We start from the raw sequence: 21904 nt of genomic DNA, 5'->3' as shown, positions 1-21904 counted from the left end.
CCCATCACATCAGAGACCCCCCATCACATCAGAGACCCCCATCACATCAGAGGGTCCCCATCACATCAGAGACCCCCCCCCCCATTACATCAGAGACCTCCCATCACATCAGAGACCCCCCATCACATCAGAGACCCCCATCACATCAGAGACCCCCATCACATCAGAGGTCACCCATTACATCAGAGGGTCCCCATCACATCAGAGACCTCCCCCCATTACATCAGAGACCTCCCATCACATCAGAGACCCCCCCCCCCCCCATTACATCAGAGAACCCCCCATAACATTAGAGCAGGGTTGCCAACTTTCAGTAAATTTACAAACAGTTTATAAAATCCATAATTTTACAAACTGTTTGTAGAATTACTGAAAGTTGGCATCCCTGCATTAGAGGCGCTCAGTCGTCCATCACCATGGTAACGCAGCGACGCCTGTCTAGTATAGGCGGTACTATCTTTCCAATGTTCCACTCTATGGTGCGTTCCTTCCTGTCCTAATATCAATCAACTTTATTGATAGCATTCACGGAAAACACTCCGGAGTACGGCGAGATAAACCCCGGGAACCATGGCGGCACACTTGAAGAAACGGGTGTATGAGGAGTTCACCAAAGTGGTACAAGTGAGTGAAACATGTCGGGGGTTGTGCGCCTCGCCCTCCCCAGGCAGACGGTACTGTGAGCCGGTCACTTTCTCAGGAAAGGCCGGGGATCCGACTGAGGCCTACTGGTACATGATGGAATAGGAGAGAGGCCTCCATTCAGGGGAGTGTGATAGGACTGTGACTACAGAAACAGTCCTATATAGGAGGTCCCTGATCTCCAGGAGTTCATTCATCTCTCCAGCTACAATGAGACTTCACTGGGACAGATCTGTCCTGAACTCCTTCTGTTACATTCTCTGCAGTACAAAATCAGTATGGAGGCCCTGCCATTGCCTACTTGTCTTTAAAGAGAACCTGTTAGAACTTACACAGGGAGAATGGCCGTCTCCCTTACCATATCTACAGGAGTCTGATCGAGGTGTGAGCTCCATGTCAGAGCTTACACAGGGAGAATAGCCATCTCCCCTCCCCACCTACAGGAGTCTGATTCCGGTGTGAGCTCCGTGTCAGAGCTTACACAGGGAGAATGGCAGTCTCCCTTCCCCCTCACCTACAGGAGTCTGATCCTGGTGTGAGCTCCGTGTCAGAGCTTACACAGGGAGAATGGCCGTCTCTCTTCCCCCACCCACAGGAGTCTGATCCCGGTGTGAGCTCCATGTCAGAGCTTACACAGGGAGAATAGCCGTCTCCCCTCCCCCACCTACAGGAGTCTGATTCCGGTGTGAGCTCCGTGTCAGAGCTTACACAGTGAGAATGGCCGTCTCCCTTCCCCCACCTACAGGAGTCTGATCCCGTGTGAGCTCAGTGTCAGAGCTTACACAGGGAGAATAGCCGCCTCCCTTCCCCCACCTACAGGAGTCTGATTCCGGTGTGAGCTCCATGTCAGAGCTTACTCAGTGAGAATGGCCGTCTCCCCTCCCCCACCTACAGGAGTCTGATCACAGTGTGAGCTCCGTGTCAGAGCTTACACAGGGAGAATGGCCATTTCCCCTCACCTACAGGAGTCTGATCCCGGTGTGAGCTCCGTGTTAGAGCTTACACAGGGAGAATGGCCGTCTCCCCTCCCCATCTACAGGAGTCTGATCCCGGTGTGAGCTCCGTGTCAGAGCTTACACAGGGAGAATGTCTGTCTCCCCTCCCCACCTACAGGAGTCTGATTCCGGTGTGAGCTCCGTGTCAGAGCTTACACAGGGAGAATGGCCGTCTCCCCTCCCCACCTACAGGAGTCTGATCCCGGTGTGAGCTCCGTGTCAGAGCTTACAAAGGGAAAATGGCCGTCTCTCTCCCCCCTCACCTACAGGAGTCTGATCCCGGTGTGAGCTCCCTGTCCGAGCTTACACAGGGAGAATGGCCGTCTCCCTTCCCCCCATCTACAGGAGTCTGATCCCGGTGTGAGCTCCGTGTCAGAGCTTACACAGGGAGAATAGCCATCTCCCCTCCCCACCTACAGGAGTCTGATCCCGGTGTGAGCTCCGTGTCAGAGCTTACACAGGGAGAATAGCCGTCTCCCTTCCCCCACCTATAGGAGTCTGATCCCGGTGTGAGCTCCGTGTCAGAGCTTACACAGGGAGAATGGCCGTCTCCCTTCCCCACCCACAGGAGTCTGATCACAGTGTGAGCTCTGTGTCAGAGCTTACACAGGGAGAATGGCCGCCTCCCTTCCCCCACCTACAGGAGTCTGATCCCGGTGTGAGCTCCGTGTCAGAGCTTACACAGTGAGAATGGCCGTCTCCCCTCCCCACCTACATGAGTCTGATCCCGTGTGAGCTCCGTGTCAAAGCTTACACAGGGAAAATGGTTGTCTCCCTTCCCCACCCACAGGAGTCTGATCACAGTGTGAGCTCTGTCTCAGAGCTTACACAGGGAGAATGGCCATTTCCCCTCCCCCTCACCTACAGGAGTCTGATCCCAGTGTGAGCTCCGTGTCAGAGCTTACACAGGGAGAATTGCCGTCTCCCCTCCCCCATCTACAGGAGTCTGATCCCAGTGTGAGCTCCGTGTCAGAGCTTACACAGGGAGAATGGCCGTCTCCCCTCCCTCACCCACAGGAGTCTGATTGCGGTGTGAGCTCCGTGTCAGAGCTTACTCAGTGAGAATGTCCGTCTCCCCTCCCCCATGTACAGGAGTCTGATCCCAGTGTGAGCTCTGTGTCAGAGCTTACACAGGGAGAATGGCCGTCTCCCCACCCACAGGAGTCTGATCCCAGTGTGAGCTCTGTGTCAGAGCTTACACAGGGAAAATGGCAGTCTCCCTTCCCCCACCTACATGAGTCTGATCCCGGTGTGAGCTCCGTGTCAGAGCTTACACAGGGAGAATAGCCGCCTCCCCTCCCCACCTACAGGAGTCTGATCCCGGTGTGAGCTCCGTGTCAGAGCTTACACAGGGAGAATAGCCGTCTCCCCTCCCCACCTACAGGAGTCTGATCCCGGTGTGAGCTCCGTGTCAGAGCTTACACAGGGAGAATAGCCATCTCCCCTCCCCACCTACAGGAGTCTGATCCCGGTGTGAGCTCCGTGTCAGAGCTTACACAGGGAGAATGGCCGCCTCCCTTCCCCCACCTACAGGAGTCTGATCCCGGTGTGAGCTCTGTGTCAGAGCTTACACAGGGAGAATGGCCGCCTCCCTTCCCCCACCTACAGGAGTCTGATCCCGGTGTGAGCTCCCTGTCAGAGCTTACACAGGGAGAATGGCCGCCTCCCCTCCCACCATCTACAGGAGTCTGATTCCGGTGTGAGCTCCGTGTCAGAGCTTACACAGGGAGAATAGCCATCTCCCCTCCCCACCTACAGGAGTCTGATCCCGGTGTGAGCTCCATGTCAGAGCTTACACAGGGAGAATGGCCGTCTCCCCTCCCACCACCTACAGGAGTCTGATCCCTTGTGAGCTCTGTGTCAGAGCTTACACAGGGAGAATGGTCGTCTCCCCTCCCCTCACCTACATGAGTCTGATCCCGGTGTAAGCTCCATGTCAGAGCTTACACAGGGAGAATAGCCGTCTCCCCTCCCCACCTACATGAGTCTGATCGCGGTGTGAGCTCAGTGTCAGAGCTTACACAGTGAGAATGGCCGTCTCTCTTCCCCCACCTACAGGAGTCTGATCCTGGTGTGAGCTCCGTGTCAGAGCTTACACAGTGAGAATGGCCGTCTCCCTTCCCCCACCTACAGGAGTTTGATCCCGGTGTGAGCTCCGTGTCAGAGCTTACACATCGAGAATGGCCGTCTCCCTTCCCCCACCTACAGGAGTTTGATCCCGGTGTGAGCTCCGTGTCCGAGCTTTCACAGGGAGAATGGCCGTCTCCCCTCCCACCTACAGGAGTCTGATCCTGGTGTGAGCTCCGTGTCAGAGCTTACACAGGGAGAATAGCCATCTCCTCTCCCCACCTACAGGAGTCTGATTGCAGTGTGAGCTCCGTGTCAGAGCTTACACAGGGAAAATGGCAGTCTCCCTTCCCCCTCACCTACAGGAGTCTGATCCCCCACCTACAGGAGTCTGATCCCGGTGTGAGCTCCGTGTCAGAGCTTACACAGGGAGAATGGCCGCCTCCCTTCCCCACCTACAGGAGTCTGATCCCGGTGTGAGCTCCGTGTCAGAGCTTACACAGGAAGAATGGCCATCTCCCCTCCCCCACCTACAGGAGTCTGATCCCATGTGAGCTCCCTGTCAGAGCTTACACATCGAGAATGGCCGTCTCCCTTCTCCCACCTACAGGAGTCTGATCCCGGTGTGAGCTCCGTGTCAGAGCTTACACAGGGAGAAGGACCGTCTCCCTTCTCCCACCTACAGGAGTCTGATCCCGGTGTGAGCTCCGTGTCAGAGCTTACACAGGGAGAAGGACCGTCTCCCTTCTCCCACCTACAGGAGTCTGATCCCGGTGTGAGCTCCGTGTCAGAGCTTACACAGGGAGAAGGACCGTCTCCCTTCTCCCACCTACAGGAGTCTGATCCCGGTGTGAGCTCCGTGTCAGAGCTTACACGTGCCCCTGGAGAAGCCATTGCACATTGGGGTTGCCCAGCCCCCGCAATTCACAATTAGAAGACAAAACCCGACCCCATTCTTCTCCCTTCTCTCTGTGTAGCTGCAGCCACTCGAGGATCTCCCGGCAAAGAAGCTCCGGCTCACCAAACCCAGCAAGTCGGCCGCTCTTCACATCGACCTGTGCAAGGCCACCTCGCCGGCCGACGCTCTGCAGTACCTCCTGCAATTCGCACGCAAACCCGTGGAGGCGGACAGCGTGGAAGGCGTGGTGCGGATCCTTCTGGAACATTACTATAAGGTAAGGGAAGCCCTCTGCAGAGTTCTGTTTTCTTCCCTGGCACAGCGGGCGTACTTACCTCCACGCTTTGGTTTGTAGGAGAACGAGACCTCTGTGCGCCTGAAGATCGCGTCGCTGCTGGGCTTGTTATCCAAGACTGCGGGATTCTGTCCCGACTCGGTGGTGGATGATGTCATCGCTTCTCTCCAGAATGAAAGTAAGAAAAGCTGAAAACTGAGTTACATTTCAAGGCTGGCGGGAAGACCTTCAAGGAATTCTCCATCTTTTATTGTCTTTTTTGGAATTGATGTACGATTCCAGCCATCGTCAAAGATCCCTTAGAGCAGGGATGGTGAACCTCGGCACCCCAGATGTTTTGGAACTACATTTCCCATGATGCTCGTGCACTCTGCAGTGTAGATGAGCATCATGGGAAATGTAGTTTCAAAACATCTGGGGTGCCAAGGTTCGCCATCACTGTCTTAGAGCCTTTTCACACCCAGCTGCCCCGAGCGTCGGCGGTAAAACGCCGCTATTTTTTAGCGGCGCTTTAACTGCTTGCCGACCAGCGGCTCCGCTGCGCAAAATCACGTAATATTACGTGATTTTGCATTTCAGCCTCAGGTGGCGAGCGCGATCACCGCCGGCAACCCGCGATCGCTTGTTACAGAGCACAGCTCCCGGTCCTGTCAGGGGGAGAAATGACTGATCGTACAATGTATGAACAGCGATCTGTCATTTCCCCTAGTCAGTCCCACCCCCCTTCAGTTAGAACACACCCAGGGAACATGATTAACCCCTTCCCTGCCAGTGACATTTTTACAGTAATCCAGTAAGCATTTTTTTTTTTTTTTTCAAATAACAATTTTATTAGACACAGGGTAACCCCCGAGTCTTAGGCCCCATACACACGGGAGGATTTATCCGCGGATACGGTCCAGTGGACCGTTTCCACGGATAAATCCTCTCGAGGATTTCCGCAGATTTCCATGCGATGGAGTGTACACACCATCGCATTGAAATCCGCGCCGAAATCCTCTGGCGATGACGTGTCGCGCCGTCGCCGCGATTATGACGCGGCGACGTGCGCGACGCTGTCATATAAGGAATTCCACGCATGCGTCGAATCATTACGACGCATGCGGGGGATCCCTTCGGACGGATGGATCCGGTGAGTCTATACAGACCAGCAGATCCATCCGTTGGGATGGATTCCAGCAGATGGATTTGTTTGGCATGTCAGCAAATATTCGATCTGCTGGAAATCCATCGCAGGGGATAAATATCCGCGGAAACAGATCCGCTGGCGTGTACACACCATAGGATCTATCCGCTGAAACCCATTCGCTGGGATTTTTCAGCGGATGGATTCTATGGTGTGTACGGGGCCTTAGAGGAGACAATACAAAAAGAAAACTTCAGAGCATTAGCAAAAACAGTGCATATGGTATTGCAGCACATTACAAGGCAGACATCAGGGGGGAGCTTGTCGGCTCCCCACGTAAGCGGCTAAACCACCAGCACATTCTGCCGGAAGTCGAAACATAGCACACAAAAAAAAAAAAAAGAAAAACTCTTGAATAATAGAGACAGAAAATTAGATAAAGGGAAGGGATCAGAAGGGAAACGAAGAAAGAACAGGTAGGGGGACTGCAGACGCAGGGACATGCATTTTTATAGCACTGATCGCTGTATAAATGCCAATGGTCGCAAAAATGTGTCAAAAGTGTCCGCCATAAAGTCGCAGTATCGATAAAAATCGCAGATCGCCGCCATTACTAGTAAAAAAAAAAATATTAATAAAAATGCTATAAAACTATCCTCTATTTTGTAGACGCTATAACTTTTGCGCAAACCAATTAACCACTTCCCGACCGCCGCATGTATATGTACGTCCACAGAATGGCACGTACAGGCAAATGGGCGTACAGGTACGTCCTTGCCTTTCCGCGGGTCGGGGGTCCGATCGGGACCCCCCCCCCGCTACATGCGGAGGTCGGATTCCCGCGGGGAGCGATCCGGGACGACGGCGCGGCTATTTGTTTATAGCCGCTCCGTCGCGATCGCTCCCCGGAGCTGAAGAACGGGGAGAGCCGTATGTAAACACGGCTTCCCCGTGCTTCACTGTGGCGCTGCATCGATCGAGTGATCCCTTTTATAGGGAAACTCGATCGATGATGTCAGACCTACAGCCACACCCCCCTACAGTTGTAAACACACACTAGGTGAACCCTAAATGTTACAGCGCCCCCTGTGGTTAACTCCCAAACTGCAACTGTCATTTTCACAATAAACAATGCAATTTAAATGCATTTTTTGCTGTGAAAATGACAATGGTCCCAAAAATGTGTCAAAATTGTCCGAAGTGTCCGCCATAATGTCGCAGTCACGAAAAAAATCGCTGATCGCCGCCAATAGTAATAAAAAAAAAAAAAATTAATAAAAATGCAATAAAACTATCCCCTATTTTGTAAACGCTATAAATTTTGGGCAAACCAATCGATAAACGCCTATTGCGATTTTTTTATACCAAAAATAGGTAGAAGAATACGTATCGGCCTAAACTGAGGGAAAAAAAAAATTATATATGTTATTGGGGGATATTTATTATAGCAAAAAGTAGAAAATGTAGAATTTTTTTCAAAATTGTCGCTCTATTTTTGTTTATAGCGCAAAAAATAAAAACCGCAGAGGTGATCAAATACCACCAAAAGAAAGCTATATTTGTGGGAAAAAAAAATAGAATAAAGGACACCAATTTTGTTTGGGAGCCACGTCGCACGACCGCGCAATGGTCTGTTAAAGCGACGCAGTGCCGAATCGCAAAACCTGGCCTGGGCATTTAGCTGCCTAAAGGTCCGGGGCTCAAGTGGTTAATATGTGATTGGGAATTTGTTTGTGTATTTTTTTTCTTCTTTACGTTGCACAAATAACTCAACACTTTAAGCATGTTAATGAATGAATGAATGAATGAATGAAAAATTTATATAGCGCGGCACATGCGAACTGAATCGCCTCTGGACGGGGCCGATTGTGTTTTCTCCATAGAATCCCACCAGGTTCTCGCACAGCTTCTGGACTCGGTGCTGGAAATTGGAATTAAGTTACAGGACAGCGTCCCTCTCCGGACCAGACTGGTAGATCTCGCCTACAAGGTAACGAGGAGCACTCAAGAGATATGTGCACCTGACAGTCACTCAGTCAGTGCAGTAACTGCAATTTGAATTTTTTTGGTTTGAGAAGACACCCAGCATCATCCAGTCCTCTTTTGTCTACCCTATATTGTCCTTGGCCTGCCCTTTTTCATTTATTGCATTATGGCTCTTTTTAACCACTTCAGCCCCGGAAGAATTGGCTGCCCAATGACCGGGCCATTTTTTTGGGCGATTCGGCACTGCGTAGCTTTAACTGACAATTACGCGGTCGTGCAACGCTGTACCCAAACAAAATTGACGTATTTTTTTCCCCCACAAATAGAGCTTTCTTTTGGTAGTATTTTATCACCTCTGCATTTCTTATTTTTTGCGCTATAAACAAAAAAAAAACATAAATTTTATTTATTATAGCAAAAAGTTAAAAATATTGCATTTTTTTTTTTTTTAAATTGTCGCTCTATTTTTGTTTATAGCGCAAAAAATAAAAACCGCAGAGGTGATCAAATACCACCAAAAGAAATCTCTATTTGTGGGGAAAAAAGAACGTCAGTTTTGTTAGGGAGCCATGTCGCACGACCGCGCAATTGTCTGTTAAAATGACCTAGTGCCGAATCACAAAAAGTGCTCTGGTAAGGAAGGGGGTAAATTCTTCCGTGGCTGAAGTGGTTAACCAAGCTGAAGTTAGAAGCTGATTGGTTTCTTTGCAGAGCTGCACTCGATTTTGCACTCTCCAGTAATCAGTCTGTATATGCAGTAAAACATGCTTGTTGTACTCACTGTGGAACCTAAGGGGTTACTCCTCTGCGTTGCGTAAAAACGCTGTTTGATCCTGTTTTCTCTGATCCTCTCCTTCCATTGACTCCAAAACATCTGGATAAGACAGAGTTACTGGAGTCAGGTGGCACATGCTCAGTTTGGTGTGAATTGCTAGAGAGTTTAGGGAGAGTACATGTGATCAGCACAGGACCAATCAGCGCTGTCCAGACAGAGGGTCAGGGGTCCTGCAGCCTCGTAGGACAGTCGGTGCAGAATGAAAACTCCTAGAAGATTTAACCAGGTACTGATAGAAGTCACAAGACTCCTATATACTGCTGATAAGAAAAGGTATTTAGCAGTTTATATTTACTAAAATAATTGCATTTCCGTGTACTGTGGGAGACCAGATATAGTGAATGCAGAGTCCTGGTTTTAGTAACACTTTAAGGCAGGGTTCGACAATCCCCGGGCACCAGGTTGCAATTGCGACTAGAATTAGCGACCTGACACAGTTGGGGTATCCTGTGTCTCCGTGCACCCCCACGTCCCCGCCGCACGATCACGCCGACCGGTAATTGAGGCCGCGGCTTTGCGGCCTTCTGCAGGCCTATGCTTTCTTCTGTGATCTGGCGCCATCTTGTGGTGGCCGTTGGTATGACAAGACAACCAGCAATGCTAATAGAGCTTCCCCTGTGTGTTTTCACTGCCATCTCCTTCCCTCTATATATATATATATATATATATATATATAATTTTTTATTCTAACACCCTAGAGAGTAAAATGGCGATCGTTGCAATAATTTCTGTCACACCGTATTTGCGCAGCGGTCTTGCAAGCTCACTTTTTTTGGGAAAAAAAACACTTTTTTTAACATTAAAGTTGGCCCAATTTTTTTTTTTTTTTTTTTTGATTGTGAAAGGTACTGTTACGCAGAGTAAATTGATACCCAACATGTCACGCTTCAAAATTTGCGTCCGCTCGTGGAATGGCGACAAACTTTTACTCTTTAAAATCTCCATAGGCGACGTTTAAAAAAAATCTACAGGTTGCATGTTTTGAGTTACAGAGGAGGTCTAGGGCTAGAATTATTGCTCTCGCTCTAACGATCGCGGCGATACCTCACATGTGTGGTTTGAACACCGCTTTCATATGCGGGCGCTGCTCACGTATGTGTTTTCTTCTGTGCACAAGCTCGTCGGGACGGGGCACGTTTCTGGCTCCTAACTTTTTTAGCTGGCTCCTAGATTCCAAGCAAATTTGTCAAGCCTTGGATTAAGGTTGCCTTATGTGACATGTGATGTGGTCATTCTAAGCTTTGAAAAGGTTTATGGTATTTTACATTTGCTGAATTAAATATTGTTGACAACAAGGTGTAATTGTGTGGATAATTCAAACGTATTGAGATTGTATCATCATGTTTCATGTCCCACCACTCTGCTTTTACTCTCCAGTAACCATATATTGTCCTCCCATACAGTACCTGTCAGACACCTCCCATGGAGTCAGAATCAAGTGTCTGCAGCTTTTGGGCTGTTTGGGGTCTGTGGATAAAGTCCCCCTAAAAGAGGCAGCAGAAAGCGCACCAGCAAAGGATGTGCAGAAGATAATAGGCGATTATTTCAATGATCAAGACCCCCGCGTCCGGACCGCTGCTATAAAAGCCATGGTGAGTTTTTTTTTTTTTTATGTGTGTGTTTTTATATATATATATATATATATATATATATATATATATATATATATATATATATATATATATATATATATATATATATATATATATATATATATATATATATATATATATCTATATAAAACCAGTGCGGCTTTTGAACAATAGACGCCCGCAGTCTGACTTTGCCGACTTCCATACCTTATCCCTTGTCATGCAAAGTGAGGCATGTAATGGGCACAGTGAGGTGAGGCATGTAATGGGCACGGTGAGGTGAGGCTTGTAATGGGCACGGTGAGGTGAGGCTTGTAATGGGCACGGTGAGGTGAGGCTTGTAATGGGCACGGTGAGGGGAGGCTTGTAATGGGCACGGTGAGGTGAGGCTTGTAATGGGCACGGTGAGGTGAGGCTTGTAATGGGCACGGTGAGGTGAGGCTTGTAATGGGCACGGTGAGGTGAGGCTTGTAATGGGCACGGTGAGGTGAGGCTTGTAATGGGCACGGTGAGGTGAGGCATGTAATGGGCACGGTGAGGTGAGGCTTGTAATGGGCACGGTGAGGTGAGGCATGTAATGGGCACGGTGAGGTGAGGCATGTAATGGGCACGGTGAGGCATGTAATGGGCACGGTGAGGCATGTAATGGGCACAGTGAGGCATGTAATGGGCACGGTGAGGCGAGGCATGTAATGGGCACGGTGAGGTGAGGCTTGTAATGGGCACGGTGAGGTGAGGCATGTAATGGGCACAGTGAGGTGAGGCATGTAATGGGCGCTAGTCGGAAGGGGGGGGGGGGGTAGTCTTATACGGCGAGTAAATCCCAAAACCAACCTTTTAGCTGGAAAATTGGGGGGTCGTCTTATACGCCCAGTCGCCTTATATGCCGGAAAATACGGTGTGTGTGTGTGTGTGTGTGTGTGTGTGTGTGTGTATATATGTATATTGCACACATTTATTTTTTTGTTATTTGATTTTTAGTGTAAACTTGTGCTTTTCCAAAGCAGGGCAAAGCAACAGGTTCACTTTAGTGACCCCCTTCCCGGGTGATTATGCTTACCTTCCTTTGGCTCCCTATTGCAGTGTTCTGCCCCTGGGAGATGGCACTGTGTTAAGCTTTGAGATGTTCTTGTCTGAACTTACACAGGGCTGTACCCCATCCCACCCCATGTGACCAAGATCAACACAGGATGTGGAGGGCATCGGATGTTCCCCACACCCAGAAATATCGGGTATTTTATTTTACTCTGGATGGCTGATCAGAATGATGGGGTAGTAAAGGACAGGCAAGTATATGTTACTTTGGGAAGTGTGGGCTGGTAAAATGATCCTGTTGCTTAGTTCTGTAAAGCTCATGTTTGCTTTAAAGATAGCTTGTTGGGTCTCCAGGGGCCCATGTGTCCTACCTCCACTCTCTTCCAGTGTTGCAGCCTCTATCAGATGCTCCAGCATATAATAATAAAAATAATTATGGGGTGTCAGATGCCTCTGTCCCTTACTGTGCACTGTAGTTGTATCCTCTGACCCCTACATCAGTGCTGAGTCTTGTAGTGATGTGAAGGTTGGAGGAAGAAATCGCAGTGCACATCCAACACTCAAACTTTAATTATTCTTATATTGCTGTATGTCATTTATTGATTTTATGTTTTTTTGTTTTTTGTCTTTGCTCAGTTACAGCTCCATGAGAGAGGCCTGAAGTTACAGCAAGGGACATATAGCCAGGTACAGTGCACCAAGTCCTAGTAACCATAAGTCTGGCCCTAGGTGAGTGATGGTGAGCCAATTATAAATCCTCCTAAGGCCCCTTTTACACCACCGCGACTTCAAAGTTGATCGATTCTGCCACGATTTTGATGCGATTTTTGCAGTGATTTCAGGGAATGACTGTGTAACTCGCATTAAAGTCTTGCCATAGTAGTACAGGGACTACTTTGAAGTCGGTGCGACTTGAAGTCGCGCATATATGAATGTTACTCATTGGAAATCATGGGGTATGACTTGTCATGCGACTTTGCAGTGTGAAAGGGGGCTAAGAGAGATGAGTTTACACCCCACACTATACATAGAACCTTCACCTCTGTCTTGGAGCCCAGAATTTATCAGAAGCATATGGAAGCAAGCCTCAATGTTCTGTAGTCTCTCTCTCTCTCTCTCTCTCTCTCTCTCTCTCTCTCTCTCTCTCTCTCTCTCTCTCTCTCTCTCTCTCTCTCTCTCTCTCTCTCTCTCTCTCTCTCTCTCTCTCTCTCTCTCTATCCCTCTCTCTCGATCCCTCTCTCGATCCCTCTCGATCTCTCTCTCGATACAGGAGACTGATCACCTGATGTTGTATGGTTAAGTGCCACAGACTGTGCTGTTTTAAACAATGGTACCCCGTTCTCCCCTGCCTAAGGGGCACATTTACTCTCATCACACAGCTATCTCTTCCTGCCAAGTTGTAGGCTACCTTAGTTCTACCTGAACATCACTAGGCACAACGCACTGTTTTGGGGAGCTACCTCTTGCATAGCCATTAAAAATTAAGGCAGTTTTGAAGAAAACTTGGAGCCAATTCACTCCTGGATCACACAATTATGCAGCACACACTCCTTTGCATTTCCCAATTCTTCCCTGTGTGGTGCATTTTGACAGCCCATTCTTTTGAATCCAGTGAATCACACTGGAATGCAGAAAACTTAATGCATGCATTACTTTTAAAATCGCGTTGCAGCAAACGGCATGGTACTGCAGAACCATGCGATATGGTGCCCACAAATGCACTGCGTTTGTGATCTGCATTTATGGTGCTGTTACCAATACGCTGCCACCTGAATGCAGATCACAAAGGCAGTGCGGGAAACGTGCATTAAAGCGGAGGTCCACCTGAATTTTTATTTATTTTTTAAGCCAAGCCAGCAGCTACAAATACTGCAGCTGCTGACTTTTAAAAAATGGACACTTACCTGTACAGCGCGCCCGCGATGTCGCGGCTGAGTAATCGCTTGTCTCTCAGCTGCCCCCGCCACCATCCTCGGTGAGGGAATCGGGAAGTGAAGTGTTGCGGCTTCACTGCCTGGTTCCCTATTGCGCATGCGAGAGCGGTGCGGCCCATCATCACTGGTCCCCACTCTCTCCTGGGAACACTGGGGTGGATTCAAGAAGCAATTGCGCCTGTGTAATCATAGGTTACACAGCGCAATTGCTTACTTGCCCCGGCGTAACGAGTGCTCCTGATTCAGGAACCTCGTTACACCGACTGCAGCCTAAGATCTGCGCGGCATAAGGCTCTTATGCCCGCATATCTTAGGCTGCATTCTAGCGATGGCCGCTAGGTGGCGTTCCCGTTGTGCTCAGTGTATAGTATGCAAATTGCATACTAACACCGATTCACAACGTTGCGCGAGCCCTGCGTACGCAATTTACGTCGTTTACGTACGGCGGTTTTCGCGCAAGGCTGCCCCTGCTATTAGCAGGGGCAGCCAATGTTACGTATACCCGTCGTTCCCGCGTCGCGAAATTTAAATTTTACGTAGTTTGCGTAAGTGAATCGTGAATGGCGCTGGACGCCATTCACGTTCACTTTGAAGCAAATGACGTCCTTGTGACGTCATTTGCCGCAATGCACGTCGGGAAACTTTCCCGACGGAGCATGCGCTCTACGCTCGGCGCGGGAACGCGCCTAATTTAAATGATTCCCGCCCCCTGCGGGATCATTTAAATTGCGTGCTCTTGCGCCGGGCATTTTTCTGGCGCGCCCGCGCAATTTATGGAGCTTATGCTCCGTGAATCGAGGGCAGCACAAAAAAATTGCGGGGGCGCAGGGCAAAATCGTTGCCCTGCGCCTCCGTAATAAATGCGCAAATCTCTTTAAATCCGGCCCACTGTGTTTCCCAGGAGACAGCGCAGGGGGGGGGGGATGGGGCAGGGTGCTTGGAAAGTGGCAGGAGTCTGTGACCGGAAGTGGGTGTCTTAAACAGGTATCTGCACCCCCCTGAAAGGTGGCAAATGTGACACCAGAGGGGGGAGGGTTCCGAAAAGCGGAAGTTCTATTTTTGGGTGGAGCTCCGGTTTAAATGTATGTTTTCACGCCGTTGACGGGTCGGGAGTCTATAGGGCGGTGTGGACGGGTCGGGAGTCTATAGGGCGGTGTGGACGGGTCGGGAGTCTATAGCGCGGCGTCGACGGGTCGGGAGTCTATAGCGCGGCGTCGACGGGTCGGGAGTCTATAGCGCGGCGTCGACGGGTCGGGAGTCTATAGCGCGGCGTCGACGGGTCGGGAGTCTATAGCGCGGCGTCGACGGGTCGGGAGTCTATAGCGCGGCGTCGACGGGTCGGGAGTCTATAGCGCGGCGTCGACGGGTCGGGAGTCTATAGCGCGGCGTCGACGGGTCGGGAGTCTATAGCGCGGCGTCGACGGGTCGGGAGTCTATAGCGCGGCGTCGACGGGTCGGGAGTCTATAGCGCGGCGTCGACGGGTCGGGAGTCTATAGCGCGGCGTCGACGGGTCGGGAGTCTATAGCGCGGCGTCGACGGGTCGGGAGTCTATAGCGCGGCGTCGACGGGTCGGGAGTCTATAGCGCGGCGTCGACGGGTCGGGAGTCTATAGCGCGGCGTCGACGGGTCGGGAGTCTATAGCGCGGCGTCGACGGGTCGGGAGTCTATAGGGGGGCGTCGACGGGTCGGGAGTCTATAGGGGGCGTCGACGGGTCGGAAGTCTATTGGGCGGCGCCGACGGGTCGGCAGTGTATAGGGTGGCGTCGACGGGTCGGGAGTCTATAGGGCGGCGTCGACGGGTCGGGAGTCTATAGGGCGCCGTCGACGGGTCGGGAGTCTATAGGGCGCCGTCGACGGGTCGGGAGTCTATAGCGCGCCATCGACGGGTCAGGAGTATATAGGGCGGCGTCGACGGGTCAGGAGTATACAGCCCAATACTGTTTTGCCCTTCCCTAATGATCAGTTCCTTACCTGCTGGTTTAGACATGATGCTTTCTGTCCCCTCCCCCTCACATCTATACAGAGTGCCTGTATGAGATGTAGAAAATGGGGGGACAGATGTGAGGATCACACGGGAGTCAGTGTAGCTGTTATGCAGAGCTGGCTGTTTCTGTGTTCTGGGAAGGAATTGTTTTGATAGCGGGGTGAGCACTGTAGACACAAGATCCACCCGTCGCCCTCTCGCGATCGCCGGGTTGCCGACCCCTGGTTTACATCCTTCCATGAAAATCCTCCGGGCTCTTGCTGCACCTATGCAATAGATCCTTATAGATTTCTAGAGGGCCTTCTTCCCAGCGTCTGTAGGACAGGGCCATTTTGAATTCTATGGAGATCTGTGTGACTTGCACACAGAACATTTCTACAGATAATTCTTATCATTGCGTGAGGCCGCGGCAGTGGGAAATGGGTACATATCTAAAGAGGGGAAGGGTTGGGTTACTTCAGGGCTCGACAAATCCCGGTCGCCATGGCGACTAGAAATGGTGTCCTTGGCTTGGAAGGTGGGCAAAATTTTTTTTTTTTTTTGTGAGCTGGTGCCATCTGGTGGTGAGCCGTTGGTATTACAAGTTATTGCCACCAGATGTGAGCTGGCGCCATCTGGTGGTGGCCGTTGGTAAAACAAGTTAAGCATTACAAGTTAAACAGCAATTCTAATGTCATTTTTCACTATTTTCACTGCCATCTCCTTCCCTCTAATTAGAACCCCCAAACATTATATATATTTTTTATCCTAACACCCTAGAGAATAAATTGGCGATCATTGCAATACTTTCTGTCACGCCGTATTTGCGCAGTGGTCTTACAAGCGCACTTTTTTGGGAAAAAATTACACTTTTTTTTAATTAAAAAATAAGACAACAGTAAAGTTATCCCCATTTTTTTTTTATATTATGAAAGATAATGTTACGCCGAGTAAATTCATACCCAACATGTCACGCTTCAAAATTGCGTCCGCTGTGGAATGCCGACAAACTTTTACCCTTTAAAATTTTCATCGGCGACGTTTAAAAAAATCTACAGGTTGCATGTTTTGAGTTACAGAGGAGGTCTAGTGCTAGAATTATTGCTGTCGCTCTACCAATTGCGGCGATACCTCACATGTGTGGTTTGAACACTGTTTACATATGCGGGCGCTGCTCACGTATGTGTTCGCTTCTGCGCGCAAGCTCGTCCGGACGGGGCGCGTTTTCTGGCTCCTAACTTTTTTAGCTGGCTCCTAGATTCCAAGCAAATTTATCAAACCCTGGGTTACTTTCGATTGAAAACCTTTCAATAAGCCAGTGTATACTTGGTCCTCATTAGGGATGAGCTCATGTGTTCTAATCCTAGTCTGGAACCCACCTGAGAGATCCCATGAGAAAGCTGTCGCTGTATTTGGCCAATCATAAGCAACCAAGGCATTTGGTGCCCTGCAGACGCGTGTATGCATGCAAAACAAAAACCAATGAAAAATTCCCAGCTCAGCTCACCAGCCTGCAATCAACCAAATTATTCTGTCGGTTTGCATTTAAAAACAGGGGTTTCGTTTGCACACATTTGCAAATACATGTGCAAGCTGCAGCGGCCGTGACAAGTCACCCCATTATTATCTGCAGTCCTAACTCTATTCATTTTTAGGAGCCTCCATAGTGGAAGTACATGCATAATGATGGATAAGCTGAGGGCAGAGCGAGGGCCCCCTCCCGCTCCTTAACAGTTTCCCTACCCACGTATAGACATATGACATCCGCAGAAGGGATCTCCTATCCTGGGCGGGCATCATATGACGTCCTGGGTTTCCCGGTCGGCTAGGGCAGTGGTCATCAACCTTGTCCTGCAGGGCCCACTAACATGCCAGGTTTGCAAGATAACTGAAATACATCACAGATGATATCATTTGCTCCTCAGTGATTGCAGTATTCTAGACTGCATCTCCCCAAGGTAATACATAAAACCTGGCCTGTTAGTGGGCCCTGCAGGACAGGGTTGATGACCACTGGTCTAGGGGGCGCACACACCTGCCGCGTCACTCGGGAGCCGATGCGCGTGCCTGTCGGCCGCGATTGCCCGGTAACAGAGCAGGACTGTGGGATGTGTGTGTGTAAACGCACAGATCCACATCCTGTCAGGGGAGAGGAGACCGATCATGTGTTCCCAGTACAGAGGAACACCAATCGGTCTCCTACCCTTGTGAGTCCCCTCCCCCTATAGTTAGAACCACTCCCTAGGTAACACATTTAACGCCTTCCTCGCCCCCTAGTGTTAACCCCTTCGCTGCCAGTGCCATTTACACATTAATCGGTGCATTTTTATAGCACCGATCGCTGTATAAGTGTCAATGGTCCCAAAATAGTGTGAAAAGTGTCCGATATGTCCACCGCAATGTAACAATCACAGTAAAAATCGTAGATCACCGCCATCACTAGTTAAAAAAAAAAAAAAAAATGATAAAAATGCTATAAAACGACCCCCTATTTTGTAGACGCTATTTTGCGCAAACCAATCAATATACACTTATTGCGATATTTAAAAAATAAATAAATGTAGAAGAATACATAGCGGCCTAAACTGCGGAAAAAAATATTTAAAATTAAAAATAAAATTGGGATATTTATTATAGAAAAAAGTAAAAAATATTGTGTTATTTTCAACTTTTAGCTCTTTTTTTTTTTTTGTTTATAGCACAAAAAATAAAAACCACAGAGGTGATCAAATACCACTAAAAGAAAGCTCTATTTGTGGGAAAAAAATGATAAAAATGTTAAATGGGTACAGCGTCGCATGATTGCGCAATTGTCATTCAAAGTGCGACAGCGCTGAAAATTGGCCTGGGCAGGAAGGGGGTGAAAATGCCCTGTATTGAAGTGGTTAAAGGCACAGGGGCACACTGGACACCCAGCAAATAGCAAAATGGCAGCAAAGGTGTCCAGTGCGTCCCCTCACCGCACCTCAGTTAGAACTGCCGACAATACTGGGATGGCGTGGAGTGGCTCTGCAGCTTGCGCATGTACTTGCAAATGTGTGCAAACTGTTAGACAGGATAATTCAGTTGGTTGCAGGCTGGCTGGTGAGTTGAGCTGGGAATTTGCTTTGGTTTTGTTTTACATGCGTCGCCCTTCCATGAGCTCCTTGCTGCGAAGGCCACTTATAGGTGGGGGCAGGGGACTGTATATATGCCCTTTTGTACACATGTGGCAGGAAATGCCTTGGTCACTTATGATCACTGCCTGGTGGAATTGCTCCGGTGGGTTCGGACTCTGATCTAAACATGCCCGAGCTCATCTGATGAAATAAAAACATTCTGTACTGCCAGCTAGATAGATTTTAAACACAAACTAGAACGACAAATGAAATCTGAATCACTCACAGACATCTTGATAGTGAAGACGGACTACCATGTTTGATGGGAATTTCTTATTAAAGGGGTTGTAAAGGTTCATGTCTTTTGTTTTTCACCTTAATGCATCCTATGCATTAAGGCAGGGCTCGACAAATCCCAGTCGCCATGGCGACTAGAAATAGGGTCCTGGCGACTTGGCTTGGAAGGGGGTGAGCTGGTGCCATCTGGTGGTGGCCGTTGGTATTACAAGTTATTACCATCAGATGTGTAAGCTGGCGCCATCTGGTGGTGGCCGTTGGTATTACAAGTTAAGCATTACAAGTTAAACAGCAATTCTAATGTAATTTTTCACTATTTTCACAGCCATCTTCTTCCCTCTTACTAGAACCCCCAAACATTATATATATTTTTTATCCTAACACCCTAGAGCAGGGATATGCAATTAGTGGACCTCCAGCTGTTGTAGAACTACAATTCCCATGAGGCTTAGCAAGACTGACAGCCACAAGCATGACACCCAGAGACAGAGGCATGATGGGACTTGTAGTTTTGTAACAGCTGGAGGTCTGCTAATTGCTTATCCCTGCCCTAGAGAATAAAATGGCGATCGTTGCAATACTTTCTGTCACGCCGTATTTGCGCAGCGGTCTTACAAGCACACTTTTTTAATTAAAAAATAAAACAGTAAAGTTATCCCCATTTTTTTTTATATTATGAAAGATAATGTTACGCCGAGTAAATTCATACCCAACATGTCACGCTTCAAAATTGCATCCGCTCATGGAATGCCGACAAACTTTTACCCTTTAAAATCTTCATAGACGACGTTTAAAAAAAATCTACAGGTTGCATGTTTTGAATTAGAGGGGGTCTAGGGCTAGAATTATTTCTCTCGCTCTACCAATCGCGGCGATACCTCACATGTGTGGTTTGAACACCGTTTACATATGCGTATGTGTTCGCTTCTGCGTGCAAGCTCGTCGGGACGGGCGCGTTTTCTGGCTCCTAACTCTTTTAGCTGGCTCCTAGATTCCAAGCAAATTTGTCAAACCCTGCATTAAGGTGAAAAAACATCTGACAGTTACGGCCCCCCCAACCCCCCATTTTACTTACCTGAGCCCGTTCACCTGCAGCGCTCGCCCCCCGACGTCCTCTTCTCCGCTCAGTCTGGCCGTTGATTGGTTAGAGTGGATGGCTTGATGGCAGCGCAGCCATTGGATCGCGTTGCTGTCAATCACATCCAATGACGTGGCGCGTTGGGGGGCGGGGCCAAGTGATACAGTGTGCAGCTATAGCCGCCGGCTGTATCATGGGAGCGCGCCCACAAGAACTAACCCTCATGGAAGAGAGCTTCCCATGAAGGTGTTGAGTACTTGTGGGGGGGAGCCGAGACAGCCATCGCGGAACCCCAGAAGACGAGGATCAGAGCCACTTGGCCTGATTCAGATTCCTGAGCGTATCTGTCCGGCCGGCGTAACGTATCTCCGATACGTTACGCCGCTGTAACTTTGGGCGCGAGTTCTGTATTCAGAAAGAACTTGCGCCCTAAGTTACGGCGGCGTAACGTATGTGTTGCGGCGTAAGGCCGCGTAATTCAAATGGTGATGTTGGGGGCGTGTTTTATTTAAATTAGGCTTGACCCCGCGTATTTTACGTTTTTTTTTTAACGGCGCATGCGCTGTTCGTGAAAACATCCCAGTGCGCATGCTCGGATATCCGCTGCAAAACGTCATTGCTTTCGACGTGAGCGTAAATTACGTCCAGCCGCATTCGCGAACGACTTGCGCAAACGACGTAAAAATTTCAAAACTCGGCGCGGGAACGACGGCCATACTTAACATAGGATACGCCGCACATACCCCTCATATAGCAGGGGTAACTTTACGCCGTAAAAAGCCGAACGCAAACGACGTAAAAAAAAAAGCCCCGGCGGTCGTTCGTTTCTGAATCGACGTAAATACGAATTTGCATATTCCTTGCGTAAACGAACGGAAGCGCCACCTAGCGGCCAGCGTGAAATTGCAGTCTAAGATACGACCGTGTAAGACAGTTACGCCGGTCGGATCTTAGGGATATCTATGCGTAACCTGATTCTATGAATCAGGCGCAGAGATACGACGGCCGGACTCAGAGATACGACGGCGTATCAGGAGATATGCCGTCGTATGTCTTTTCTGGATCCGGCCAACTGTGTGCAAAACGAACTGCACAGGTAAGTATGACATGTTTGTTATTTAAAAAAAAAAACATATATATATTATATTCTTTACAACCCCTTTAATATATATTAGGTGACAATAATGGCCCTTGTGTTTCATATACAGGCTTGTAAGCTGCTCACAGATGACTTTGAACAAGTGCGTAGTGTTGCCGTGGAACTCGGTTGGGTTTTAAGTCAGCTCTATCCAGAAAGGTAATTTTTGTATTTTTTTTTTTCTCTTTAGCGAAGTAAACTTGTCCTGAAAAGAAATTACACAATGCATGTATACAGAATATATATATATATATACTGGCCACTTTATTAGGTTACACCTGTTCAATTGGTAACACAAATTGCTAATCAGCCAATCGCATGGCAGAAAGTTAATGCATTCGCGGGCATCTAGATGTGGTGAAGACGACCTGAAGTTCAAACTGAGCATCAGAATGGGGAAGAAGGGAGTTTAAAGGGTCACTAAAGGAAAACATTTTTTTTTGCTGAAATGACTGTTTACAGGGTATAGAGACATAAAAGTTAACTGATTCCTTTTAAAAATGATTAAAAATAGATAAAAATCAATCATATAATGTACCTCTAGTTTCACTTTCGTTTTTAAACTGGTTTCATGTTTCTGTGAAGTAAAGAGACCCACAGAACAAAAACAAACAAATCCAGGGCAGTGTTTTGTTTTTAAAATGAATCTGATTGGTTCTGAGGAGTTTTAGACACACAGCTTGGACCACAGTGAAAAGCTGCAATGAGATTTTTCATAAGGAGCCAGACAAGCAGGAAGTGTGGAGATCACAGCAGAATTACAGCAACTTCAAAGCAAAAATGAACAATGAGGACATGAAACCAGTACTGCAGTAAGGTAAAGGAAGCTATTTAGCTAAAAAAAAAAAAAATTCCTTTAGTGATCCTTTAAGTGACTTTGAACGTGGCATGGTTGTTGGTGCCAGACGGGCTGGTCTGAGTATT

The 21904-nt window shown here is 48.7% G+C and overlaps 1 protein-coding gene across 1 annotated transcript in view; it reads left to right on the top strand.

Annotated features, from left to right (window-relative positions):
- Positions 1-499: 499 nt before the first annotated feature.
- Positions 500-21904, top strand: part of INTS4 (integrator complex subunit 4) — an 83740-nt gene continuing 62335 nt past the window's right edge. The window contains exons 1-7 of the mRNA XM_040339947.1: positions 500-624; positions 4682-4879; positions 4958-5075; positions 7907-8013; positions 10248-10436; positions 12108-12158; positions 21051-21139. Coding sequence (XP_040195881.1) covers positions 571-624; positions 4682-4879; positions 4958-5075; positions 7907-8013; positions 10248-10436; positions 12108-12158; positions 21051-21139 — 806 coding nt within the window. The 5' untranslated portion in view covers positions 500-570. The remainder of the gene's footprint in view (positions 625-4681; positions 4880-4957; positions 5076-7906; positions 8014-10247; positions 10437-12107; positions 12159-21050; positions 21140-21904) is intronic.

Source organism: Rana temporaria, chromosome 2 (assembly GCF_905171775.1).
Source record: "Rana temporaria chromosome 2, aRanTem1.1, whole genome shotgun sequence".
Taxonomy (NCBI): domain Eukaryota; kingdom Metazoa; phylum Chordata; class Amphibia; order Anura; family Ranidae; genus Rana; species Rana temporaria.
This window is presented reverse-complemented; position numbering and strand designations above follow the sequence as displayed.